This window comes from Eptesicus fuscus, chromosome 15, assembly GCF_027574615.1.
Source record: "Eptesicus fuscus isolate TK198812 chromosome 15, DD_ASM_mEF_20220401, whole genome shotgun sequence".
NCBI classification, from domain to species: domain Eukaryota; kingdom Metazoa; phylum Chordata; class Mammalia; order Chiroptera; family Vespertilionidae; genus Eptesicus; species Eptesicus fuscus.
The window spans coordinates 32,186,953-32,211,542 of record NC_072487.1 but is presented as its reverse complement, the minus strand read 5'-3'; the positions used below and the strand labels follow the sequence as shown (position 1 = coordinate 32,211,542).

General features: G+C 42.5%; 1 protein-coding gene across 3 annotated transcripts in view; it reads right to left on the bottom strand.

Annotated features, from left to right (window-relative positions):
- Positions 1–15,013, bottom strand: part of PUM3 (pumilio RNA binding family member 3) — a 41,137-nt gene extending 26,124 nt beyond the window's left edge. The window contains exons 1-7 of one of the 3 annotated variants that reach the window (XM_008144979.3): positions 14,969–15,013; positions 11,898–11,989; positions 10,749–10,967; positions 7,482–7,617; positions 6,800–6,875; positions 1,405–1,498; positions 1,079–1,145 (exon numbers count right to left, since the gene is read on the bottom strand). In XM_008144979.3, coding sequence (XP_008143201.2) covers positions 1,079–1,145; positions 1,405–1,498; positions 6,800–6,875; positions 7,482–7,617; positions 10,749–10,967; positions 11,898–11,982 — 677 coding nt within the window. In that variant the 5' untranslated portion in view covers positions 11,983–11,989; positions 14,969–15,013. Of the gene's footprint in view, positions 1–1,078; positions 1,146–1,404; positions 1,499–6,799; positions 6,876–7,481; positions 7,618–10,748; positions 10,968–11,897; positions 11,990–13,517; positions 13,536–14,776; positions 14,795–14,968 lie in introns of those variants that run through there. The other 2 variants (XM_054727395.1, XM_054727394.1) reach the window with 2 other exon arrangements.
- Positions 15,014–24,590: the final 9,577 nt, after the last annotated feature.

Below are 24,590 nucleotides of genomic sequence, written 5' to 3'. Positions count from 1 at the left end.
ACCTGGCTCTGCTTACCACTGCAAGACCCTGGACAAGTTATTTAACCTCTCTGTGCCACAGCTTCTTCATTCATAAAACAGGAAGAATAATGTCAATGTGAGGATTAAATGAGCTAAGATGTGACCAGCTCGTAATAAGTGCTCAATAAATGTCAGTTCCCATTAAATTATTCAGCTTGAGAAAAGTAGGGAAAGAGAAAAGGAGAAGGTGAAAGTCTAAGATGCATAGAAATAGGAATAAAACATATTCTAAGGACGCTCTTTTAAAACAGGACTTATTCACAAGTATTTATATTACATCCTAAAATCAAGCAGCTGATAATCATAGTCAGGAATAGCTGTTGAAAATTTTGTCAACAGTACTTTTTTGTTGTTGATGAACATATTTTGGCACATTATTATACTCAGAAAGAGAAATCAAGACAAATATAAATTCCACCTAATTCAAGAAATCCTCCCATCTTGAGATTTCTTCTTCTTATTATTTTTTAAATTCTCACTTGAGGACATTTTTCCATTGATTTTTAGAGAGAATGGGGGAGAGAGGGAAAGACAGAGAGAAATGTCGATGTGAGAGAAACACATTGATTGGTTGCCTCCTGCATGTGCCCCAGCCAAGAGCAGGGCTGGGGAGGAGCCTGCAACCGAGGTACCTGCCCTTGACCAGAATCAAACCCAGGACCTTTCGGTCCACAGGCTGATGCTCTATCCACTAAACCAAACTGGCTAGGGCCCATCTTGACATTTCTTGACCAATGGCTCTGCCTCTGCCTCTGTGTGTACTCACCTGCGCCTCCCAACCCTCTCCCCTCTAAATACTGGTAACAAATTACAAGTTAATTATCCTACTTCTCTTCTTCTAGGGTTTCAAGATATACACTAAGAATGGTGAAGGCAGTGCTATCAATTTACATTAATTTCAGTATTTGTTTTTAAGATCACACTACCTGGAAACATTACAAGCAACTGTTGAGGGCCATTCTTATGGTCACAGACTTTCAAGAAACATTTGCACACAATTGACACCCACATCTTTAAAAAACGAATATAAATATATTTTATAAATAAAACAACTCACCCATACATGAGAAATTTCTTAACAATATTTCTGGAATATTTAGCTTTACTTAATTCAACCAAATCATCTGGAAAACAAAATATATTACAATGACTCCTTAGAAACAAAGGAAAGAACTAAATAAATGCATCATCCTGGGAATATAAACAACTAGCCCTCTGTCCATCCCAGGCAAAGAACAAATAAAAATTTTAAAAGTCCTACAGAGGACACACTGCTTTCCCGCAACAGAAGTCTTATGCAGGACGACAGTCTTGGGTATTTCAAGAGAAAACAAGTGACTCATTACAAATGATTAAAATTAATCTTCAAAATAAAAGAAATACCTCGTAGTTCTTCAAAAGCCTGTTTTCTCTGTTCTTCATTGCCAAACTGAATGTAACACTGGATCACACGAGTTGAATCATGTGCAAATGCAATCTGTAGGAAAGACAGTTTGGGCCCTTAGACTAATTCTCTCTGAGATTTATGTTTCTATCATCCTATCCTATCCTATCTAATAAAGAGTGAATATGCTAACTGACCCTCATGCTGTTGCAAAAATGGCGGCACCCACAGCCAATAAGGAGGGAATATGCTAATTGACTATCCCACCCTCAAAGATGGTGGCGCCCACAGGCAATAAGGAGGGAATATGCTAATTGACTATCCCACCCTCAAAGATGGTGGCGCCCACAGGCAATAAGGAGGGACTATACTAATTGACTGCCCCGCCCTCAAAGATGGTGGCGCCCACAGCCACAAGCTGGCGGCACCCAGTCCCCTCAGCCCCGCCAGGGTGCCTGCCCACAGAGTCACCCAGTCCCCTCAGCCCCCCAGACGCCCAGGGCCAGCCCAAAATGCAGACAAGCCTCAGATGGAGGCTGCCCAGCTGACGCCCGAGGTGCAGGTAACCAGGGCCGGCCAAGGCTTGTGCTGCCGGCAGTGGCAGCAGCAGAGGTGAGATGGAGCATCGCTTTCCCCTGATCGCCGGGTCGCCTCCAGCCCCTGAGGGCTCCCGGACTGTGAGAAGGGGCAGGCCAGGCTGAGGGACCCTTCCTCCAGTGCATGAATTTTCATGCATCGGGCCTCTAGTCCTACCTAATAGACAAATATGCAAATTGACCATACCTCTGCTACACCCAAGCCACGCCCAGCAGCCCAAGCCACACCCACCAGCCAATCAAGACGAGTATGCAAATAAACCGAACCAAGATGGCTACAGCCACTGAGAGCAAGGTTTCCCAGGCAACAGAGGGAAACAAGCTTTCCGCCTGCCCTTGACAGGCCTAAGCCTCCACTCAAGCTACAAAGTTTCAATTATAGAAGGTAAACAAATTCAAACAGAATGGCGGCAGCCATGGAGCTGGAGAGACCAGGCCAGGGTTGCCTGCGGTAATGGAGAAAGCAAAGCTTTCCACACACCCTGGCCGGGCTCAGGCCTCTGCTTAAGGCTATAAAGTTTCAATTATAGAAGGTGAATTAATTCAAACAGAAATGGCTGCCGGTGGAGCATGCAAGAGGCTTGGCTCCGCTCCAGGCTACAAAGTTTCAATTGTAGAAGGTAAATAAATTCCAGATACCAGTGCCTCTGCTTGGGTCGCCAGGGGGCGTGGCTGGCCTGCAAACCACCACAGGCCCCTCGCTCAGACTGCCCCATGCCCCAAGGGAACCCCCACCCTTATCCGGGACACCCTTCAGGGCAAACCAGCTGGCCCCCACTCCTGCACCAGGCCTCTATCCTATCTAATAAAAGAGTAATATGCAGATTGACCACCACTCCAACACACAATATGTCTGCCCCCATGTGGTCAAAGATCCTGCCCCCATGTGGACACAAGATGGCCACCACAAGATGGCCAGCAGGGGAGGGCAGTTGGGAGGCACCCGGCCTGCAAGGGAGGGAAGTTGGAGGTGATCAACCCTGCAGGGGAGGGCAGTTAGGGGTGACCGGGCCGGCAGAGGAGGGAAGTTGGAGGCAAACAGGCTGGCAGGGGAGCAAATAGGCATCAACCAGGCTGGCATGGGAGTGGTTAGGGGGTGATCAGGCTGGCAGGCAGAAGCGGTTAGGGGCAATCAGGAAGGCAGGCAAGCAGTTGGGAGCCAGCAGTCCTGGATTGTGAGAGGGATAACCAACTGCCCATTTAGGCCCGATCCCAGTGGGATCGGGCCTAAATGGACATTTGGACATCCCTCGAGGGGTCCCAGATTGGAGAGGGTACAGGCTGGGCTGAGGGACACCCCCCTCAGTGCACGAATTTTCATGCACCAGGCCTCTAGTCCTATATAATAAAAGGCTAATATGCAAATCGACTGAACGGCTGGTTGCTATGATGCGCACTGACCACCAGGGGGCAGACACTCAACACAGGAGCTTCCCCCTGATGGTCAGTGTGCTCTCACAGGGGGAGCGCCGCTCAGCCAGAAGCCGGGCTCACAGCTGGCGAGTGCAGCAGTGGTGGTGGCGGGAGCCTCTCCCGCCTCCAGGGCAGTGCTAAGGATGTCTGACTGCTGACTTCAGACATCCTCTGAGGGCTCCCAGACTGCGAGAGGGTGCAGGCCGGGATGAGGGGACCCTCCCCCCCCCCCACGAGTGCACAAATTTCTTGCACCGGGCCTCTAGTATTATTTATGTTTTATTGCTATCGCTTTCAGAATTCCTTGCTAGATAAAAGGTAGGGTCTTCATGGATAAAATTAAATCTAGGCTACTGGGGAGTAAAAATACCAGTTTTAATGGTACAAAGTGGCATTCTTTGGTTTTGCTGCCTATAATACAGCACTGAGACAGGAACAGATTTAACTATTTTGCAAGATTCCAATCATTATTATTTAAAACCAAAAATCAAACCAAACCTGTCTAATGATTATACATATCGTATTTCTCATTTCTCTGAAAGTTACTTTCCCTAAAAGGGGGATTTTCTTATCCAAAAATTCTATTCTATGATTTTTTAAATCTCAGAAAGTTTGGCTTTGGCAACCAAAGATATAGATCTAAAAAAAGTCTTGCTACACAAGTAAATACACACATTAGCAATAATAAGTTACTCCCTCCATTTCTTCCATTTTTATTATGATTCCCTGAACATATATCAAATTATATTCCTAGAAACTTGTTATATTTCAAATCTGATTCCCCAATCCACTCCCCCATCACAACTACTGGATGGATTAGGTCCTCAACAAAGGGAGGACTTGCTGATCAATTTTCTATAGCAACAACTACTATCAGTTATGCAAAATTATTTTTTACTATGATATAGTACCTGTCTACTTTAATAGTGCTTATTATTAGTTGCTCAGTCTGTCTCTAAAATGTTTTAATTCCAACAATTCAGAAGGTGAAGGCATACACCCATCAAAGCCACAGATTTCAGAAGAATTTCCTTAAGGGGTATTTATATAGACATTAATGATTACAACTAAAATAATTTTTAAAAAACAAGGCTGCTTTTGTACATATATTGATTACTTACTACATACCCAATATACATGGTTTAAATATATTTTTCTCATTTAGACCTCAAAGCAACCTTAAGAGTGGGCTGTTGCTATTCCCACTTTACAGATGAGAAAAATAAATTTATGAGACATTAAGGAATGTGCAATCCCTGTGACTCTGAAGATGAAAGTTAACTTGTCTGAGTCCCAGATGTATGAAACGCCTAATAACATTAAGGTAAAGGAGACAACATATGCATTAGTTAGCACAACTCCTAGCACACAGTACATAATAAATATGTTGTAATTGTCCAAAGGTACAGATATGGTAAGCAACAGAGTGAATTGAACATCGGATTTAAACACCCACGTCCATGGGCATGTATTAATAACCTAAGAGTAATTAATTGGGAGAGGATCCTGAGTGTAAAATGTTTATAAATAGAGGATAACAGACTGCTAGAGCAGAGAAACAGATCTTGCATCAAGATCTAAAAAGATCTTGCCGGATGTATAAGAAAGCAGCAGCGGGGAACTTTCCTTCTAACTGCAATGTAGCCTGTTAGACCTCTGTACATGGTTTAGCACATGCTGCTCCTCCAGAGTCCCCAAAGCTATTGAGTCTGCTATCTGACAGGTGAACAGTCACTAAGTATGTATCCAAATACACAAGTCAACAATTTATTATAATACAGGACTAAACATCAACAATGAAAATTACGTCAGAACTCCCAAATCTATAACATTTGAAAGACTAGAGGCCCAGTGCACAAAATTTGTGCACGGAGGGGGTTGTCCCTCAGCCCAGCCTGTACCCTCTCCAATATGGGACCCCTCGAGGGATGGCCGACTGCCCGGTGGGATCGGGCCTAAACAGGCAGTCGGACATCCCTCTCACAATCCAGGACTGCTGGCTCCCAACTGCTTGCTTGCCTGCCTTCCTGATTGCCCCTAACCACTTCTGCCTGCCAGCCTGATCACCCCCTAACCACTCTGCTGCCAGCCTGTTTGCCCCCAACTTCCCTCCTCTGCCGGCCTGGTCACCCCTAACTGCCCTCTTCTGCAGAGTTGATCACCTCCAACTGCCCTCCTTTGCAGGCCTGGTCCTTCTCAACTGCCCTCCCTTGCAGGCTGGGTGCCTCCCAACTGCCCTCTCCTGCTGGCCATCTTGTGGTGGCCATCTTGTGTCCACATGGGGGCAGGATCTTTGACCACATGGGGGCAGCTATATTGTGTGTGGCAGTGATGATCAATCTGTATATTACTCTTTTATTAGATAGGATAGAGGCCTGGTACAGGGGTGGGGGCCAGCTGGTTTGCCTTGAAGGGTGTCCCGGATCAGGTGGGGGTTCCCTTGGGGCGTGGGGCGGCCTGAGCAAGGGGCCTGTGGTGGTTTGCAGGCCAGCCACGCCCCCTGGCAATGCAAGCAGAGGCCCTGGTATCTGGAATTTATTTTCCTTCTACAATTGAAACTTTGTAGCCTGGAGCGGAGCCAAGCCTGGGACTCCCTCCTCGGTGGCAGCCATTTCTGTTGGGGTTATAATTGAAACTTTGTTGCCTTAAGTGGGTGGGCCCGGCCAGGGTGTGCGGAAAGCTTTGCTTCCCCTGTTGCCGGCGGCAACCCTGGCCTGCTCTCTCAAGCTCCATTCTGCTGCCATTTGTTTGAACTTGTTTACCTTCTATAATTGAAACTTTGTAGCTTGAGTGGAGGCTTAGGCCTGGCAAGGGCAGGTGGAAAGCTTGGCTTCCTCTGTTACCTAGGAAACCTTGCTCTCTGTGGCTGTAGCCATCTTGGTTTGGGTTAATTTGCATGCTCGCTCTGATTGGATGGTGGGCGCGGCTTGTGGGCATGGCTTGTGGGTGTGTCGGAGGTATGGTCAATTTGCATATTTGTCTATTATTAGGTAGGATCTTTGCATGTTTGTAAAAGCATGGAAGAAAGAATAATGTTTGCATCACACACCTAAAAAGCGAACATCCAAAAGAATAGGGAGTCTAGAGCAAGACATTTTACCACATATTACTGAACTAATAAATTCTTCAAGATAACTTTCAAGAACACTGATTTATATTAAGTAAATTATTTTAAAATGACACAGCCAAATACTTGTTGTTGTTGTTTTTACAATATCCCAGCAATAATTTCTCTAATTATTACATTTTTTTACTTAGCCATTATTTGAAATTTTTGGCTAAATGCATTTAAAACAATTTCACTTGTCATAAATGGCCAGCTATCCTTTACAGAGTAAGTCAATTTCAAGAGTTAAAATTGCACCTGTAAGTATGCCCTACTTACAGTTTTAATTTTTCCTTGAATCAACTTCTGCAAATCACTCATCAACTTCACTCTTTTTTCTTTGTCACAGTCTTTTCTATAAAAGAGAATAAAAGAGGGCGGAAACATAGCTTAAGCGAAGACATTTTATACACGGGAAACTAAAAACTGCTTCAGTGTATGTTCACCCAGTTAAGTGTGATTTTCTCTTCCAAGGCAGCAAATCTTTTGACATTAACATTACTATTCCAGAGCAGCCAGAGAGAAGTAATTTTCTCAAAGGCAGAAATTCATCTCACAAGGTATAATTTCATGCATCAATCTAAACCTTCACAGCCAGAATTTCAAAAGTAAAGAAAATACCGGTAATAAAACAAGTACAAGACACCAAAGACTTAAGTATCTCAAAACATAGCTGATAAGAAATTGTCCTTCATTTTCTCAGAAATCTTTCAGGAAGGATGTCAAACCCAATTTAACTCGAATGCATTTTCATAAACATATCTGACACCATCCTAGTGATCCCCACATTTCTAAAACAAGACATCCAAATACTGATACCTCCACTGGAGTGTTATGAATGCTCCCTAAATAACCCAAGTACTATGTCATTTGTTTTAGGACATCTCATTATTTACAAGGCATACTCTTACTCCTCCATCATCTCAAAGAGACTAATAAAGGTGCCACTAAGCAGCATTACCTTCTCACGATCTCCCAAATCTGCTTTGCCCGAACAACAATGTCATAGTTGGTTCTATCACTTAGTTGTCTGCTTTGCTTCAGTTCTTTCTTCTTCTTTTTGAAATCATCCCATTTGGGTTTCTTGGCTGCTGATTCTAGTCATTATAGAAATTATTTCCAATTACATTTAACATTCTGAGTGCCACAAACAAGTATAAGTCAGGTACATAGGGCAATCACTGATCAGGATTTATATATACTAAATGGGGAAACTAGAAGGGGGAAAATATTCTCTATATGCTTATACTTTATTTCATTCTCTGAGCAGTTTATACATTTTAAATTTGGTTCAAACTAGCCATCCATTCATTCAGTAGCTATTAATTAATTCTTAAGAGGATACCTACTTAAAAAATAAAAAAGGAAACCAAAAGGATGGTAAAAAGCAATTCAGAACTTTTAAGCATCTTTTTCAATTGTAAAATAAATTCTACTTTAGAACATCAAGTTCATCGGACTTTAGGTATAATCAGTTCTTTTTTTTTTTAAATATATTTTTATTGATTTCAAAGAGTAAGGGAGAGGGATAGAGAGAGAAACATCAATGATGAGAGAGAATCATTGGTTAGCTGCCTCCTGCATGCCCCCTACTGGGGATCAAGCCCACAACCCAGGCATGTGCCCTTGGCCAGAATCGAACCTGGGACCCTTCAGTTGGCAGCTCGACGCTCTATCCACTGAGCCAAACTGGCTAGGGCGGTATAATCAGTTCTTAAGGAAAACAAAAATTAGTTCAAATTAATTAGTCCAAATAATTAGGTTAATTAGTCCAAATTAAAACAGGAAAAACAATGTAATAAAAAATTCACCATTCTGAGTGCTATTATGTATTAAGTCATTTAATTCTCAGAACAACTCTATTTTAAGGTGAATACTTTTTTTTTCTTTTAATGAGTAGACACAGAAACGAAAAAAGACTGTAAAATCTTACGTACATGTAGAATCTAAAAATGTCAAAGACAGAAGCAGAGAGTAGAATAGTGGTTACCAGGGCAGGGAGGTGGGGAAAATGGAAAGATACTGGTCAACGGGTACAAATTGTAGCTAACAGGATGAGTAAGTCTAGAGATAATGTACAGCATAATGACTATCCTTAATACTATACATTTGCTAAGAGGTAGGTACTATTATTGCCCTCCCTTTCACATTGGGGAAAAAAGGCATAAAGTAGTTAAGCTCCCAGGTTCAAGGTCATACAACTAGTAAGTGGCAAAGTCGGGATTCATATCCAGAGACAACTCTAAAACTATATGCTCTGCTTCCTTTTACTCGTGACACTGCACAATCAAAAGTTCTAAGTTTTCTACAAACAGAGTAATTCTATAAAAGTCAAGTGTTTTTCTATTAGTATTTTTTTGTCCTCAAAACCAATTGAATCAAAAAGCCTAAAGAGGCCAAACAAAGAATAACTTAATGTGTATTGTTAACATGAGTATCCTCTTTGGAGAATTAGTTTTTTCTAAATATCTTCCTTTCTCTGATTAGAAAATATACTCATTATAAAAAACTTAGAAAATGCAAAAACAAAATTCTTCTATAATCCCAAAACTTAGATATAACCATTGACATTTTATTTCCTTCTTGTCTTTTTGTCTGTGCATGTTTTATATTATTCTTCCTAAAAATTCAGAATCTGTCTTCACTTAAACTTAATAACTATATTGTAAGCATTTCTCCATGAAAATAAATATTCCTTGAAACCATAATTTTTAATGGCTATACAACATATGTATTCCCCTTACTGGTTATTTATTCCTGGCCTGGTAATACAGGGTTATAGGTAACAGAGGGCATATTTACCTTTGATATTAGACTATCATGGACTATACAGCAGAGAACAATAACTGACTCAGAGCTCATTTAATTCCACAAACATTTGGGCACCCTAGACATATGCCATGCTAGGTTGCAGTAGACATACCAATTTGGGGGATGTCTAGTATTTATCCCCCTCAGTTGCTAGAATAAAAATATGAGAAAATAAAATCAGAGTTCCGTTTTGAGATGTCAGGAACATGTCTCCCAAAGCAGAAGGAACCAGACTACAGCATGACAGGATCATGTGAGAATGGGTGTGTTTAAAAATCAGGTACCTAAATCTCAGTAGGGAAAGGGAGATTTAGGAGCTTTAGAGGAAGTAGGAAAAAGAAACTATGGGTTGTGGCGTGTGATGAAGGGAAGAGGAAGAAAAAAGGATCAAGAGAAAACATTGAAGCTGGAGCGTGCAAGAACTCTGCAGACCTAAGAGAAACAATGAAAACTGTTCCTTCCTTCCCCTTGCCCAACCTCCCTGTGTAAAGGCTGCTGTCCCTCTAGTCAACAGCCCCAGGCAGAGTAGAGAGCAGAGACCAGGGCTAGGGAACAAGTGAGAAGGCCGTATGGCAGTGGTCTTGGTTGGCAGCAAAGGAGCAGTGTTACGAGATGCCATTTTGGAGAAAAAGAGAATGAAAGACACCAGAGAAAAGTCCCATGATGCTGCAGAGGAGGTATATGTATAACAGCACATGTAACGTGCAGACCAATGCAAGCTAATACACAAGAGGGGCACACGGTACAAGAGACAGCAAGGCTCTAGTTTAGAAATGACTGCTGGAACAGCCTGACGAAGAGATGAGCAGTGTGTTTCAACAGACACGTGGGAGCCCTGCCAGTACATCCCATCAGTGAGCAACTTGTCCTGAACCAATGAAAGTCAAATATGCCAGGGGTACTCTACACCCTCCTTGGAACTGCCTGCTGGACCTGAGCCATCTGATAGGTTGACCTAAGCTCTGTGAAATGATGGTCTATATGTCTCTTGATCACCAAGACATCCTTAACCAAGGCAGATATACACACACACACACACACACACACACATTTAAATATCTTTTTATTGATTTCAGAGAGGGAGAAGGAGAGATAGAAATATCAATGAGAGAGAATCATTGATTGGCTGCCTCCTGCATGCCCCCCACTGGGGATCGAGCCCACAACCCAGGCATGTGTCCTTGACCAGAATCGAAGCCGGGACCCTTCAGTTCGCAGGTGGACGCTCTATCCACTGAGCCAAACCGGCTAGGGCAATCCCATATACTTTTGACCCCTACCCCAAATGTTGCCTGTCAAGGAACAAGAATGGGAGGCCTCTAACAGATTTCTCGAGTCCCTGTGCACAGTGGTTCTGGCAACAGCTCAGGTAGGGCAAGGCTTCCACAGAAACCATGCGGAAGGAACCAGTGCTTACCATCACTTTTACTGTCCGGCTGGAATTTTCTCTTCTTGTGGAATTTATTTGCCTGCTGGAATTTGTTCTTTGGTATTTTATCCCCTTGTTGCTTACTCTTGAACTGTTTCACACCTTTTTTCCCTGGTTTTGTGGCACTTTTCTGAAAGTTCTTAGATGTGATTTTAGGTCCACCTTCCTTAACAACTTTTCTTGGGAATGTCTTTGAGGAACCAGAATCTAGTGATGATACAAAAAAATAAGTATTAGTTAAATGATCCTGAGCCTAGATCTCTTGTATCCACTGGGTTGTATTTGTTACAGAAAATTATACCCTCTTTAGTGAAAATACTTTGTCCTACTCTCAAATATGGAGCAGAGTAGGATTTAAAATACCAAACCAAAATTTAAAAACTTCCTGATTACAAAATTATAATACAGGTTCATTACAGAAAAACCTATAAAGTAGAGGTATGCATAATAAAAACTATACATAATTCTAGAGATAACCAGTTTGGTATATTTCTCTATTTTACGCATAGAGTAGAAGTGAGGTATTATTTATATGCCTTTGTATTCTAATTTAATGACTCCATAACGTTAGTCTTTACACATAACTTCTAAAAGTTCAATAACATCGTAGGAATCTAAAAACAGAACAAACACTTAAAATTTAGGAGGTATACCATACCATATAGGCAAATTAAAGATATTAATTTTTTTAAAATTCTAGTGTTTGAAAATAATTTTCAGACACTATAATAAAGTTATTTGACAAAAATCTTCTTTGGTCAACAAAGTTTGCAATTAAGTACCTAACAAATGACATGAAAACTGCAACAGCTATGCCCTAAGACTGCTGTAAGAAAAAACAAGCAAAGACTGCTTAGGAAACATTTAATCATTTACACAGACTGACTTTTCTATTTTGCAATACTGACACCTGATGGAATATTAAGACATCACAATTAGAAATCTTGAAGATAAAAGTATATAGTTTACCAGTATCATATACTAATCAACCACAATTTATCAAACATTAAAATACAATGTGGTGAATTAGTGTGGCTAACATGAGGCAACAATATCACTAGCTGACACACCTCCCTCCAATTATAAAGGCCAAATAAATAACCACACGAGAAGCATAGTTTGGTAAGGCTTTCTTACCATTGTTCTTATAAAATCTGTTTTTTTCTTGTGACGTCTTTGTACCTTTTCCTGTGAATTTTTGTTTTGCTTTGACTTCCATCATGGCAACTCTGGAAAACAAAAACAAAACCCAAAAGGATCACTGAATTGCTCTCATCTAAGTCATTAAGTAGTCACTGCAACATTTAGTCAGAGTTCTTACATACAGGGCAATTCCTGTGAGGACCCACACATGTCCAGGAAGTAATCAATCATTGCTTCTAAGACTTTACAATGGGAAATAAATACCAACATAAAAAATAAGAACACACAGACAAACTTGCACATGTACACCCTGGCTATGTGTCATTTATTTGGAGGCAATGATTCAGCAATAGTACTGGCTAAAAACAGACCATTATTTACATTAAAGATGATGTACATGTCAGTGTTTGTGTTTCTTATAACCTGGGAAGATTCTGTGATGAGAAACTGAAAATACCATTTGTTTTCTTGGGTCTCTGTCCTAAAAAACCAGAAACAATAAGTTGCATTTACCATATATTCAAATTTAATGAACAAAAATAAAAGATTATCTAAAAGTTTCCTATGTAACACAATGTAACTAAAACAAAGACTAACTTCAAATGTTTAATTTGTTACTCTTTTTTAGTGACCCTCAAAATGCTACTATGTTGAAACATTTAATATTTTGAGAAACCTGCTTAACAGGTCACTTTTGGGTACAGAAACCCCATGGTACACAGGGCAGACAACAGATAACCCCTCACTTACCCAAGGATCCTGAAAGCAGCAGAATATGTCAAAAGCAAAAGTTATTTGGCTATTTCTCCACCTTCCAAAATTGTATATTCAATTTATTCCTAAATTTCTAAAGTTGATTCCCTAGGGTAGATGTTAGGATCCCTAGACAATACCGTATTTCTGTGACAGTTTGTCAGTCTCTAATTGTGTCTCACGACTGGGACACTTTTGAAAACTACTGGTCAGGCACTTTGTAGAATATCCTTCATTTGGGGTTTGTCTGATTATTTTCTCACTATTAAGACTGGCTTTATGGATTTTGGGGGAAGAACACCACAGAGGTGAAGTGCCCCTGACATTACATCATATTATGAGGAACATGGTATCAACATGACTAGCAATATTAACCTTGATCACTCGGTGAAGGTACCGTTTGCCAGGTTTCTCGACTGTAAAGTCACTATGCTTCCCTTTCTATACGCTATTTATTAGAATCAAGTCACTATGTTCACCTAAAATGAAGGGGAGGGGAATTAAACTCTACTTCCTACAGGGGAGTATTAAAGAATTTGTTAAACTACGTATGTTAAAATCAGCATAGCAACTAAGAAATATTTTGGGTGATACATTTTGAGATTATACAATATTTTATATTTCTCCCACTAATTTTAGCATTATCCAATGAATCTTCTATGCATCCATAACTGTGGTGTTTTAATGGTGACTTTCTATTTCCTTCATTACTTCTACCTTTGTTATTTCAAATTCTTCTGTAGACATTTGTTTCTTCTCCTCTGTTCATTTATTTAATCATTTATTTACATCAGTATGGCCTCACAGATATTTTATTACTTGGTTTATAACCTATTACTTTTTTGCTCAATTTGTTCCAACCTTGGTCAGTGGGAAATCTTTCAGTTTGCTGTGTCCTTTTGACAAGCCCCATCTTTAAAAAAAATAATAAAAAATCATGTTCCTACTTCCTGATACATGGTCTAAGTTCACCTTATGTGAGTGCTGGGTGTGCTTGCTGTCGCGGGGGTGTCACTGCTTCTGGGTGTTTTCACCACACAAGGCTAGTGACGTGCATGTATACTAGCCTATATGAACACACAAACCTGTTTCCGCACCTATTAAATAAGCTCATACTAATGTCTCCCAATTCTAATCAAATGCCACAGGGTTCTCTACTCCTCCTCTCCTGCTTATCTGTAACTTCTTTCTCTGACAGTTTCTCTTGACAGTGAGAAACTTGCCTCTCCGTATCTACAATTTGTGTATTGTTTAACCCTAGCACACATGTAGGGGGTACAGAATTGCTAACCTGTATCCCCGTGAGATACAAATTTACCAACGATAGTACCCCTTTCCCACCCTCTTCTTCTCCATCTCAGCCAATGGCACATCAGCCACTCAAGGGGGAAAAAAAAACAACGCTAAGATTTATCTTCCCACTTATCTGCTACATTCAGGCCTTCAGGAAGTCTTGTCCAACCCCCTTTAAAAACACCTCTAACCCTCCAACTTGGATCTCCGCTACCACCACCATAATCCAAACCATTATCAATAAACTCCAATTACAGAATCAACAAAAATACAAATTACAGGCATTTTCTAAAGACAACCAGGGCCTCTCCCGTTTTCCCCTTGCTTGTAAGCCTTCCCTGTTTTCTACAAATGGGAACAGAAATGGCAATGCATTCCCATGTAGAGAAAATCTAAACTCCCCTACCAGGGCCTTCAAAGCCCTGCAGAACCTCGTCCCACCACGCTACCCCTCCAATTTTATCCTGTATCACTGCACTCCTAGCTCAACACATTGGTTCCTTTTCTATAGCTCCCAGCTCAGGGACTTCGCCCAAGTTCCTGCTTCCACTTAAAAGTCCTTTCCCCTGGGCTTCGGGATTTCAGGGTGTCTCTCGTCATGCTTTAGGTCGGCTTAAAGATCACTTGTCAGACTCCCCCGTCCCCCATCTCCGTCCCCAACAAGTTTCCCTCCAGCGCCCAGAGCTTGGCAACTGTGCATTCAGGTGGCAAACTCGGCACCTAGCACTGCTTGGGCGCAGAGCGGACGTGTGTCAAACGTGCGACAGAAAGGCTGAGCGCCACTAACACGGGCCCGGGCTTGAGAGGGTGAAAGGCGTCGGGCTAACCCTGCATTCTCAGGACGACGCGGTAGAGAGGATCTCCGAGCTCCCAGAATAGACACGACCCCTGAAGGCGGCCCAGCGAGTGACAGGTGGGAACCCCTCTATCCTCTCCGGCGGCCCCGAGGGCCCCCCACTCTAGCGCCCGGCGTGGGGCGAATCCCTCCCAGGAGCAGTCGCCCGGCCCGCCACACTCACCGCACACGTGTGGCCGCCACAGGGCAGCTCCCGGCTCCCGCCGCCGCTTCCGCTTCCTGGACTTGCCCCGCCCCCGGGCCCACGGATTTCTCCTTCCGCTGGGGAGCCTGGGTTAAAGGGCGGGGATTAGCCGGAGAAGTTTGGCATTTCTATTGGTCCACCCCTATTTACCTCATCAAGAAGAACCAAGGCAAGTGACACAAGCGGGTTTGGCCCTTGAAACGATCCGTCGGCGAGGGCGTGTTAGCGGCCCCCGGAAGTGACGTCATTAACCCTGTCGCTTCCGCGCCGGGAAGACCGCGGCGTTTCTCGAGGGCCGGTCCGGTTTTTAAAGCCGCTTTGGTAGCCATGGTTCATTCTGTAGCCTGAACTAATACTAAATAGTTAACGTTTTTAGAGCGCGTTACTTTGCATCTTCTCTGACAGTCTCTAGCGCGAGGGATAAAAGGGAAACCTCGGGGGCCGGTTTGAATTGTAATCCTGTTTTTTTTTTTCGCTTGCTAGCCCTGGGGCTTTGGGCAAATTATTCCATTTCTCTGAGTCTTGATGGTCTGATCAATAAAACAGAGATAGCTAAATCAAAGCTCTTAGTACAGTGAATGGTCATGATAAGCTCTCATTAAATGTGTACCATTTTTAAGGTCTGTCCATTCTTCCAGACTGCATTTATCCCATTTTTCCACGTCAGACTAGTTGGGATAGTATCCCCATTTTACAGATGAGAAAACGGACACCACCAACTCGGGTCAACCAACACCATTTATTCTCGAACAGTTCCGTTGGCTAGAAGCCCCAAATCAAACGGTAGGCAAGGCTGTGCACCTTCCTGAGGCCCCCCTCTAGCTTCTGGTAGTTCCAGGTGTTCCTTGGCCTGTGGCTGCATGACTGATTTCCGCCTGTTTTCACTTGGCCTTCTCTTCCGTGTCTTGTCTTTCTGTTATAAGGCCACTTGCCATTGGATTTAGGGCCCATTGTAATAATCCAGGATGATCTCATCTGGAGGTCCTCCATTGCATCTTTTGCAAAGATCCTTTTCCCAAGAAAGGTTACTTTCACAAGTATTGGGGTTCGGACACTGACATATCTTTTCCAGGGCCACCTGGAAAGTTAAAGAATTGGAACTTGATACCAGGTGTGTCAAAGTTCAGATTTTACTGTTTTCTGAATCACAGTTTACTGCCCCTCCAGGCTTTAGGCTTGAGCCTGGTAATTCACTAGACTTCTTGAGGGTGGGGCCATGGTTCCTTTCCAGGCACCTATGCCACTACTCAACACATAGGTGTTTGATAAGTACCTATTTTTTTTTTTGCCTCAACCATTATATTTGCATTTCAGCTCATTTAAGTCTCATAGAACATTTCAAGTAGGTCTCTTCCCCCCACCCCCTCCACCCCCGCTTGTTTTATGGAAAAGGGGGAAACAAAGTAGTTTTGATCTGGTGAGCCTGACTCCAAACTTAGCATGACTGCCTCTGTACAGCTTTCTTTAATCCATTCATTCTCCAGCAAATGCTCAAGAACAGGGATTGCAGGTCTATCAGCAGTGCTTACTAGGCAAATAGCATGGCACATGCTGGCAAAAAAAAGAAAATAAATCTTCACAAATACACCCTACCACACAATACGGGAAGGGATGCATTTGTAAAGGCCACAGATAGCAGCACCTTGTAGCCTCTCAGAGACATCCATATAGCTGTCTTAAACATGTACACAAAAAATGATTACATACCAAAGTCCTAGATTAATATTAGTAATGTTATTTATCAAGTCTTTTATGCTGTCAAAAGTAGATTCACTTGTGTTTTTGTTTGTAGTGAATTGAAAGTATCTCTTGGTTTTGCAGAATAGCAACAAAGCTTATCCTGCAATTTTGCAGTTAACCAAGTTAAGCCCATCAATTCTTCAAATATCTAATAATCTTAATGTCCATTATTATGTGTATTCCTAGAAGCACAAAATGCTCTTCCTAAATAACATAGCATGCAATTTAATCAGAGCAACTAGACTTGTACATGTCCAAGAGGTTTACAGCAATGTAATGAAGGGGATTGGCATTTGGGTCAAACGAACCTGGCTTTGAATCCAAGATCTGTATGTCTATGGACAAGATAGTTAATTTGTATGGGCCTCAATTTCTGCATATGTAAAATGGGAATAACAACACATCTTTTGGGGTTTCTCTGTGACTCAAAATGATAATAACTGGAAAGTTATTAGCCAGTAGTAAATGTTGAGTGATTCATAGTTTGACAGACAATGATAGAACCAAGTTGTGTCCATTAGAGATGCTTTTGCCTACAAGTAATGAGAGTTCAGCTAATAGTGACTTAAGCAATAATTTTCTTCACACAACACAATTCTGAAGGTAGTTGGTTGTTCTAGTTCAATGATTTTCAACCTTTTTCATCTCATGGCACACCTAAACTACTAGAATTCCACAGCACACCAATATATATATATATATATATATATATATATATATATATATATATTGCCAACCTGATAAAAAAATAAGTATAATTTTGATTCATTCACACCAATGGGTATTGTATGTTGGCTGTTGTCATTTTTTTTTTTTAACAATTACAGGGAAAGTGATCAGTGCTCCTGACTAAATAGTCAGGTATTGCAAGTTTTAAATTATTTTGTGGCACACCAGTGTGCCTCTCGTTGCACACCAATTGAAAATCACTGCTCTAGTTTAATGATTCCATAATGTCATCGAAGACTTATGTTCTTTCACAGATTCTATGCTCCACCATGCTCAGCTTGTTAACTTCATTTTCACAGTTGCTGCTTTCATTTATTTTCCTCCATTTGTACCTTTTGACCACCTTCATTTAATCCCCCCCACCCCCATCTCCCTTCACTTCACCTCTCACAACCACCAACCTGATTTGTCTCAATGAGTTCTGGGTTTTTAGATTCCACATATAATAAGTGGGATTATACAGTGTTTATCTTTGTCTGACTTATTTCACTATTTGCAAAATATACTTCTTAGTTTCAGAATTCATATCAGAGTTCAGGGCCAGAAGAATGGAAAAAGAGAATTAAATTTACTTTCCCCCCCACTGTAGGGTGTTATCCTCTTATTCCAGAAGGAAAAGACCTAGCAAGATTCCCCTTCTATTTCAGTGCCTAAAACTGGGTCACATGGGCACCCCCCAGGATTGGAAGTCCATCAGACATGTTAACCAGGCATTTAGAGTTCACGCTTTTTCTAGTACTCCAGTAAAATGAAAGGTCATTTGGCAAGTATGACTCCACCTAGTGGTAGAGATTTAATTCGTGATTTAAACTAACATGGTTTAAAACTTAAAATTTAATAGCAGTAAGCTAAAACTTAAAATAATTGTAGTATCCTTGGTAGTAAATCTCAAAGTTGGCCACACATGAGGATCACCCGGGGAGTTTAAAAAGCAAAACCCAAACCCAGTAATTCTAATCTAATTAGTCTGAGTGGGACCTGGGCCTTAAAAATTGGGCAAGTTCCCCAGACCATGCTAACGTGCAGCTAAAATTAAGAGCTACTTGTTTAAGGAATGGAGTTCAAGTTGTTGATTTGGTTTTCTAGTTAACTGAGGATTAAAGCCTGTAACCTTCTGACCCCTCTTTTTTGCAAGGCACCAGAATTCGGAATTAAATGTATAGGACACTTGTTTCTGTAAATAGAATGTCTTGTTCTTTGGGGTCTCCTGTAGTGACTTAATATTATTAGATACTGAAAATGGTTTAAATTTGAACTATACACTTTCAAATATATTCTGAAAAAAATATTTGCCTTTTTTTATCAATTCCACATGATTTTGAGCAATTTTTCTCTTTTTCATAAAAATCAAGTGTGTTAGGTGTCAGCTCCCACACATCTCCCTCCCCCAAAATCAGTTCTTTAGAGTTCTAATTGATGGGTGTTTAACTAATTGATGTTGTTTCTCTGTTTCCAAAATGCATAAGCAGGGATAAAGAGCATGTTATTGATATAAAGCATAAGTGAGATTTTGGCAAAGCTTGGATTTTACTTTCAGGACCTATTACAATCATAAATCCATGGAAACAAAGCAGTTGCCAACACACTTTCCTTTAATAAAAAAGAACTGCTTTGGAGGAGGGAGGGTTATGCTTTTCAATACCATACATTTGCTGAAAAGTGTGCTAATATAGTCTAAACATTAACTACATATTCAAAAAGTTCTGGTTGCTGTCTGCTAAACACAAAATTGACCTTGTCCTAATTTACTTTCTTTGGTGAAATGTTTAGGAGCAGCAGAAAAATCATGTGAGCAAAATAAAAATTTATCTGATTGTAATACAAAGTGCCACCTTTAATGAAAGATCATGTCAGCATGTGATGGAAAAGTAAAAATAATGATCAGTTAATATCACTCAAAGCCCACGAACTGTCATGTATATAAAGAGCACTTAAATTGTACTATGATTTTGTAAAAACGAAACTCCTCAGGCGACATGTACCAGCTCTGGTTTTAGCTAGAACGGGAACAATCATGTCAATTATGTTTTTTGGGTTTAAGTTTTTGTTTAAATTTTTATTTTAGGCTTCATCAGAGGTGTGTATGCACGGTTCTACACCATTTTATATACGGGACTTGAGCATGCATGGATTTTGGTATCCATGGGATGCCCTGGAACCAATCCCCTAATCACTGGCCAGTGGCTCAAACAGCTGGTCAGAGGCCTGGAAGGAAAAGGATATGGGAGATAAGGAGGTCCAGGGGAAAGGCATGTGGATGGACATATGAAAGTGAACACAAATTGTAGACATTTTCACATGCTAATACACAGTGAAAGGCACTCACTGTGAACACTAAACAACCAAGCAGACAAAATGACTCAGTCAGTTGACATTAGTCAGCTTTTCAGCATTAGTCCATTTCAGCATCAACTAGCATGAATGGAATGGCAGAGATGGAGGCTACACATGGGCCCAATAGCATGAACTCTCATGGCTTCCTCTGAAGTAGAAGCTGCCAGCAACAGAAACCATTGCTGAGCCCCTGCTCTGGCATTATTCCCAGAGACCAACGGGCCGCCTGCTGGTAAGTGGAGGACATTGGGCTCCTTTCATTCAGGAAGAGTCCGCAGTTTCTCCTCATAGGGACAGAGTCCTATTCCAAGTCTGGGCTTGCCTTTCCTGCCTGCCCACAGGGCCTCAGCCAGCACCACCACCTAGAAGTTCATGAAGTGCCTGGTGCATTGGCATGGATCCTATATAACATAGCATCTGAACAGGGGACACACTTCACAGCAAAGGAGGTCATGCGATCATACGGCACCACGGCTCCTTCCACATGAAGCGGATGCTCATGCACACTGCTTGCCTGCTGGGGAGATTTTCTCTCTTCCGTTTCAGCCCGAGTGAGGCCGAAATGATGCCGTCTAGTCTCAGCATGCAGCCACAGACGGAGCCAACTCACCTGTACACGAGGCTTGGGCGTTTTCTTCCTCTTGCAGCTGTTTGAATGGCACCTTGCTTCATGGCCAAGGTGGGAGCTGAGAAAGGGGGCTGGTGCAGTCCTGTGGGTGGTATGGAGGTCTGTGCCGCTTCTCATGCAGTGAACGCATGCCCTTCGGTCCTACTCGGGCTCAGTCCCTGACGTCCCATTTCCATCTTACAGTGCGTTGGTGCTGGGTCCACTGGCTTTGTGAAGTAACAGGTGGAACATAACTCGGCTCATCTAGGCAGTTACAGAGGGTGGTCCTTGGTACTTTCTAGTCAAGCATTCTCTATCAGGGCTCCGCGACATGCCAGGAGCTGTTTCTTGAGATGTGTATAGGGTGTCCCCGCAAAATGTGTACATATACCTTGAATTATTATAAAGGCCGTGTTTATTAAAATACATTTCATTTTCAAAATTGAGCTATCGGCTGTTAAAGTGTGCATGCATTTTTTTTTTTTTTTTGAGGACACCTTGTATAATTCTTCAGTACAAATGGTATGACCTCGCTCCAGAACCCCACGGCCCTGGGTGTGTCTGCACCTCTTCCCACCACGGGCAGCTCCAGCTCCACAGGGCCCGCCGATGTCCGGTCTAAGGGAGCAGGCTGCTTTCACCGCAGCTGCGCCTGCTGTGCAGGCTCCTTCCCGACGCAGGCCCCACTTAAAGCTGGGAGCCTCCCATGTCCTCTGATGTATTGACCGAAGCAGAATTCCCACATGCGGACTCTGCGGCCTCCCGAACCCGAAGAGGCCGCCAGGCATTGTGCTTCCTCCTTTGTGTTAGAGGCCGCAAGATGAGGCGAGGTGTCTGGGCTTCAGAGGGGATGTCGTGACATGCCCCGACTCTAAAAATGTGTACCCCCCTTTTTTAAGTCCTAGCTTTTATGCTTCCTGAAAGCTTTACTGAAACCGTCTGTCCCTAAATTTCTGTAGAGTTTGCCTCCCACCTTCTTCAACACGTTTCTTACCAAGGTCTCCAGCATAGTAGCCGTTCTTTATTTTATGGATGGAATTGATCAATGTTCCAGATGGTCCAGATCTCTCTGAATTATATTAAGAAAGAAGGTGGGTGAGCTAACATAGCCCCGGTACAAAACTGTAAATGAATATCACTGTTCATTCCAAGGAATATGAACTGTTTCCGATCCTATTTTCTGTCTATTTTTTCATCCTATTTTACCATCTGCTCTGACAACTTCGGCATTTCACCTTTGCGCTCCAAGCTTGGGAAAGCCACATAGCGATGTATTTGTCCCATCTCCTAAGGCTCCCCTCACCAGCCTGGTGTTAAATACACAGTTCTAAAACGTTGACCCCCAAGTCAATGTTTTCCTGTTTATTTACTTTTACCTTTCACCCCTTGGTCAGGCACCCTCATAATCCAGTACCTAGGTCCTCTCCTGCTCTGGATGGCATATCTACAGGCCAATTCTTGCAGCTCCTTTGGGGTATAGTCTCTCTTCTCACTCAGCAGGACCAGCATGCCCTCAGCTAGGTTATGCTGGGCTTTATCCTAGTTATTGGCCTGGCCAGGGCCAGAGTTCAAATTTTGCCTCATCTACATCTACTGTTTGTAGAGCTGCATTCTAGATCTTATAGAAAGTGGTTCAACTACCCTAGGAGCATTTTACAGTCCAGATGGGAAGGCCAGGATAGGAATAAACAAGATATGGTAAATATCATATCAGAATAAAGAAGTAGGGGCAGAGTGCCCAAGTCATGGTGTGTTCAGCAACAAGGTTCAGAGAGGGGATGCTGGTTGGCAGCTTCAGATACACTGAAGTGTGTGTATGTGGGGGCACTCATGTGAGGGGAGCAGTGCCAGCAGATGGTTGGGGGTTAAGATGAGCACTGTGTCCCTTGCGAGTGGGTGAATAGTCTCAGACGGTTGAAACCTCCATTTTAAGTTGGGGTTGCAGGCAGTAGGATTGCAGCACGTAGAAAAAGGCTGCTTGTACAGTCTCAGGCCATAGACCAAGACCATTTGTACTTTATCCACTGGAACTTGCCAATGATTTCTAAGTGGAGGTGGTGATGTTTGCAAAGTTTTTTAAAAATCTCTCTGAACTTTTAAAGAAAGTTTAACAAGACTGTGCCTCAATGTTTTGTGGGGGTAAACATGAGAGGCAGTATCTTAGAATGAGTTCCACTAGAAGTCAACCCTAAAACAAACATGTGCATGAAAGGAACTGATTCTTTGGGGTAAGGCCAGGAAATACTAGTGTGGGACTGAGGGGAGAGAGACAGGGAACAGAAGGCAGCCAACAGTGTGTTCATCGTCACGCTGTTTTTTTGTTGTGGGTAACTGGAGAGGAATCTTGTTGGGGGACTCTGGGAGCCAGTGCAGAACATACACCTCAGAGGTATCCCACCCACAGGGTCCAGGAGCTGGGGTGTTTATACATGAACTCTCACCAGTCAAGGGTTGAGGGCTGCTCCTGGGGGTGAGGGGGGTTGTGGTTCCCCAGAACTTCCAGCCTACCACGTGGGCATCAAGAAGGCATTTGGTGGCATCAGAGAAACCCGCAAAGATGCATCTGCGGGTAAGAAGGGCTGGGCAGTGGGGAATGAAGAAGGAAGGGTGGGGGATATGGACAGGCTACTGGCAGGATCTGCTGCAGGCAGGAATAACTGGATTATTTCAGTCCCCTAGACAGTCACATGAGTCCAATGTGCTGACAGCAGGGAGTGAAAAGAAGGAACAGATTTTAAGAGTTTTATAAAGAAAAAATTGCAAGGATTGGTTTTACAGACTCTTGCCTTATAAGGCAGCAAATGACTCTGGCCATTTAATTACTTTGGAGTTAACTTCAGAAAAGAGTTGGCCTGGCCCCACATGCATTCTTTTTAAGTACATTAGGAAAAATAAGTATCCATAAGACTAATCTTTTAAAATACCCATGAATTACACGCATTAGGAAGGACCTGGGAAAGGTAGGGAAAGCTTTTAAACACACTCCTGGGAGAGTAGTGCAACATGCACCCACATTCAGACTTGCTTCTGTTATCTATCCTGTCTTTTTCATCGGAACAAAAGAAAAAAATAATAAAGAAATAATGCAAACCTTGAAACAATACTCAGGAATAACCGAGATTAAAAAAAAAAAAGTAAAAATAATCCAACAGTTTGTTCAAGTATTTCAAGCAGGAGCTTTTGCGAAAACTCACCAGAGTCTGAAAATCAGAAAATAGAAGCATGGGAGAATAATTTACTGAGACATTAATTTAGTCTCATTCTCACAGCTGTGCCTAAAAGAATGAGAGACATTTCCCCTTTCCTCACACCCCTGCTCCTCAAGAGGAGAAGGAGGAGGAGGAGGAGGAGGAGGAGAGGAGGAGGAGGAGAGGAGGAGGAGGAGGAGGAGAGGAGGAGGATGGGGCCAGGAGGAAGAGGAGGAGAAAGGCAGCAGCTGGGCTCTTGGGAGAATGGAGCTGGAATCTCCAAGAGGGAAAACATTGTAGGTGTTAGAAGGGCAAAATGAGGTGGTGATGCAAAGTAGAGGGGAGGTGGGGATGGGGAGGCCGGGGCTCCTGAAATGTGGGGGACATGAGGTGAGCCAGAAGCACCTGCCTCGGGAGGTCATGGGGCTTAGGGAATGGACATTTTCTTAGCAACCATATGAATTAAAGGTCCCTGCGCCCCTCAATTTTATGGGCAGCTGAAGTTCTGTAGAACTTTTTATGATCCACGAGTGAGAAAGTGGTTTCCAGAAACCCAACTGAAAACATTCACTACCTCTGGTGGGTGGGAGCTTAGCCAAATTGATCTGATTTAAAAAGAAAAAAAAAATGTTGATTCTTGCAGCAAATTCATACCGGCAGTAGAAGGAATAACTAAGATATAACCTTCACTTTTGTTTTTCTGTTTGCTTTTTAAAGTTATGTGCTGGGGAGCCCCGTTTTGAGATTCACATGAGAGGCAATGAATAATAGTTGCCATCTTCATGGTGAGAACCATCCTCTGCCCAACTTTTCCCACCTTGTCCATCCTGTGTAGGCTCCTACACGCTTACATGTTCAGTGACATAACAAGAATTGTTTTTTTCTACCTCTTCCTCTACATTTCTTCGCTTCCTTCCATCGGAATTTGGTATGTGAACAAGAATGGTGCTTATGACCAAAGGGGTGGAGATGTTGGAAAGGCACATACTTGAAAGGAATATGA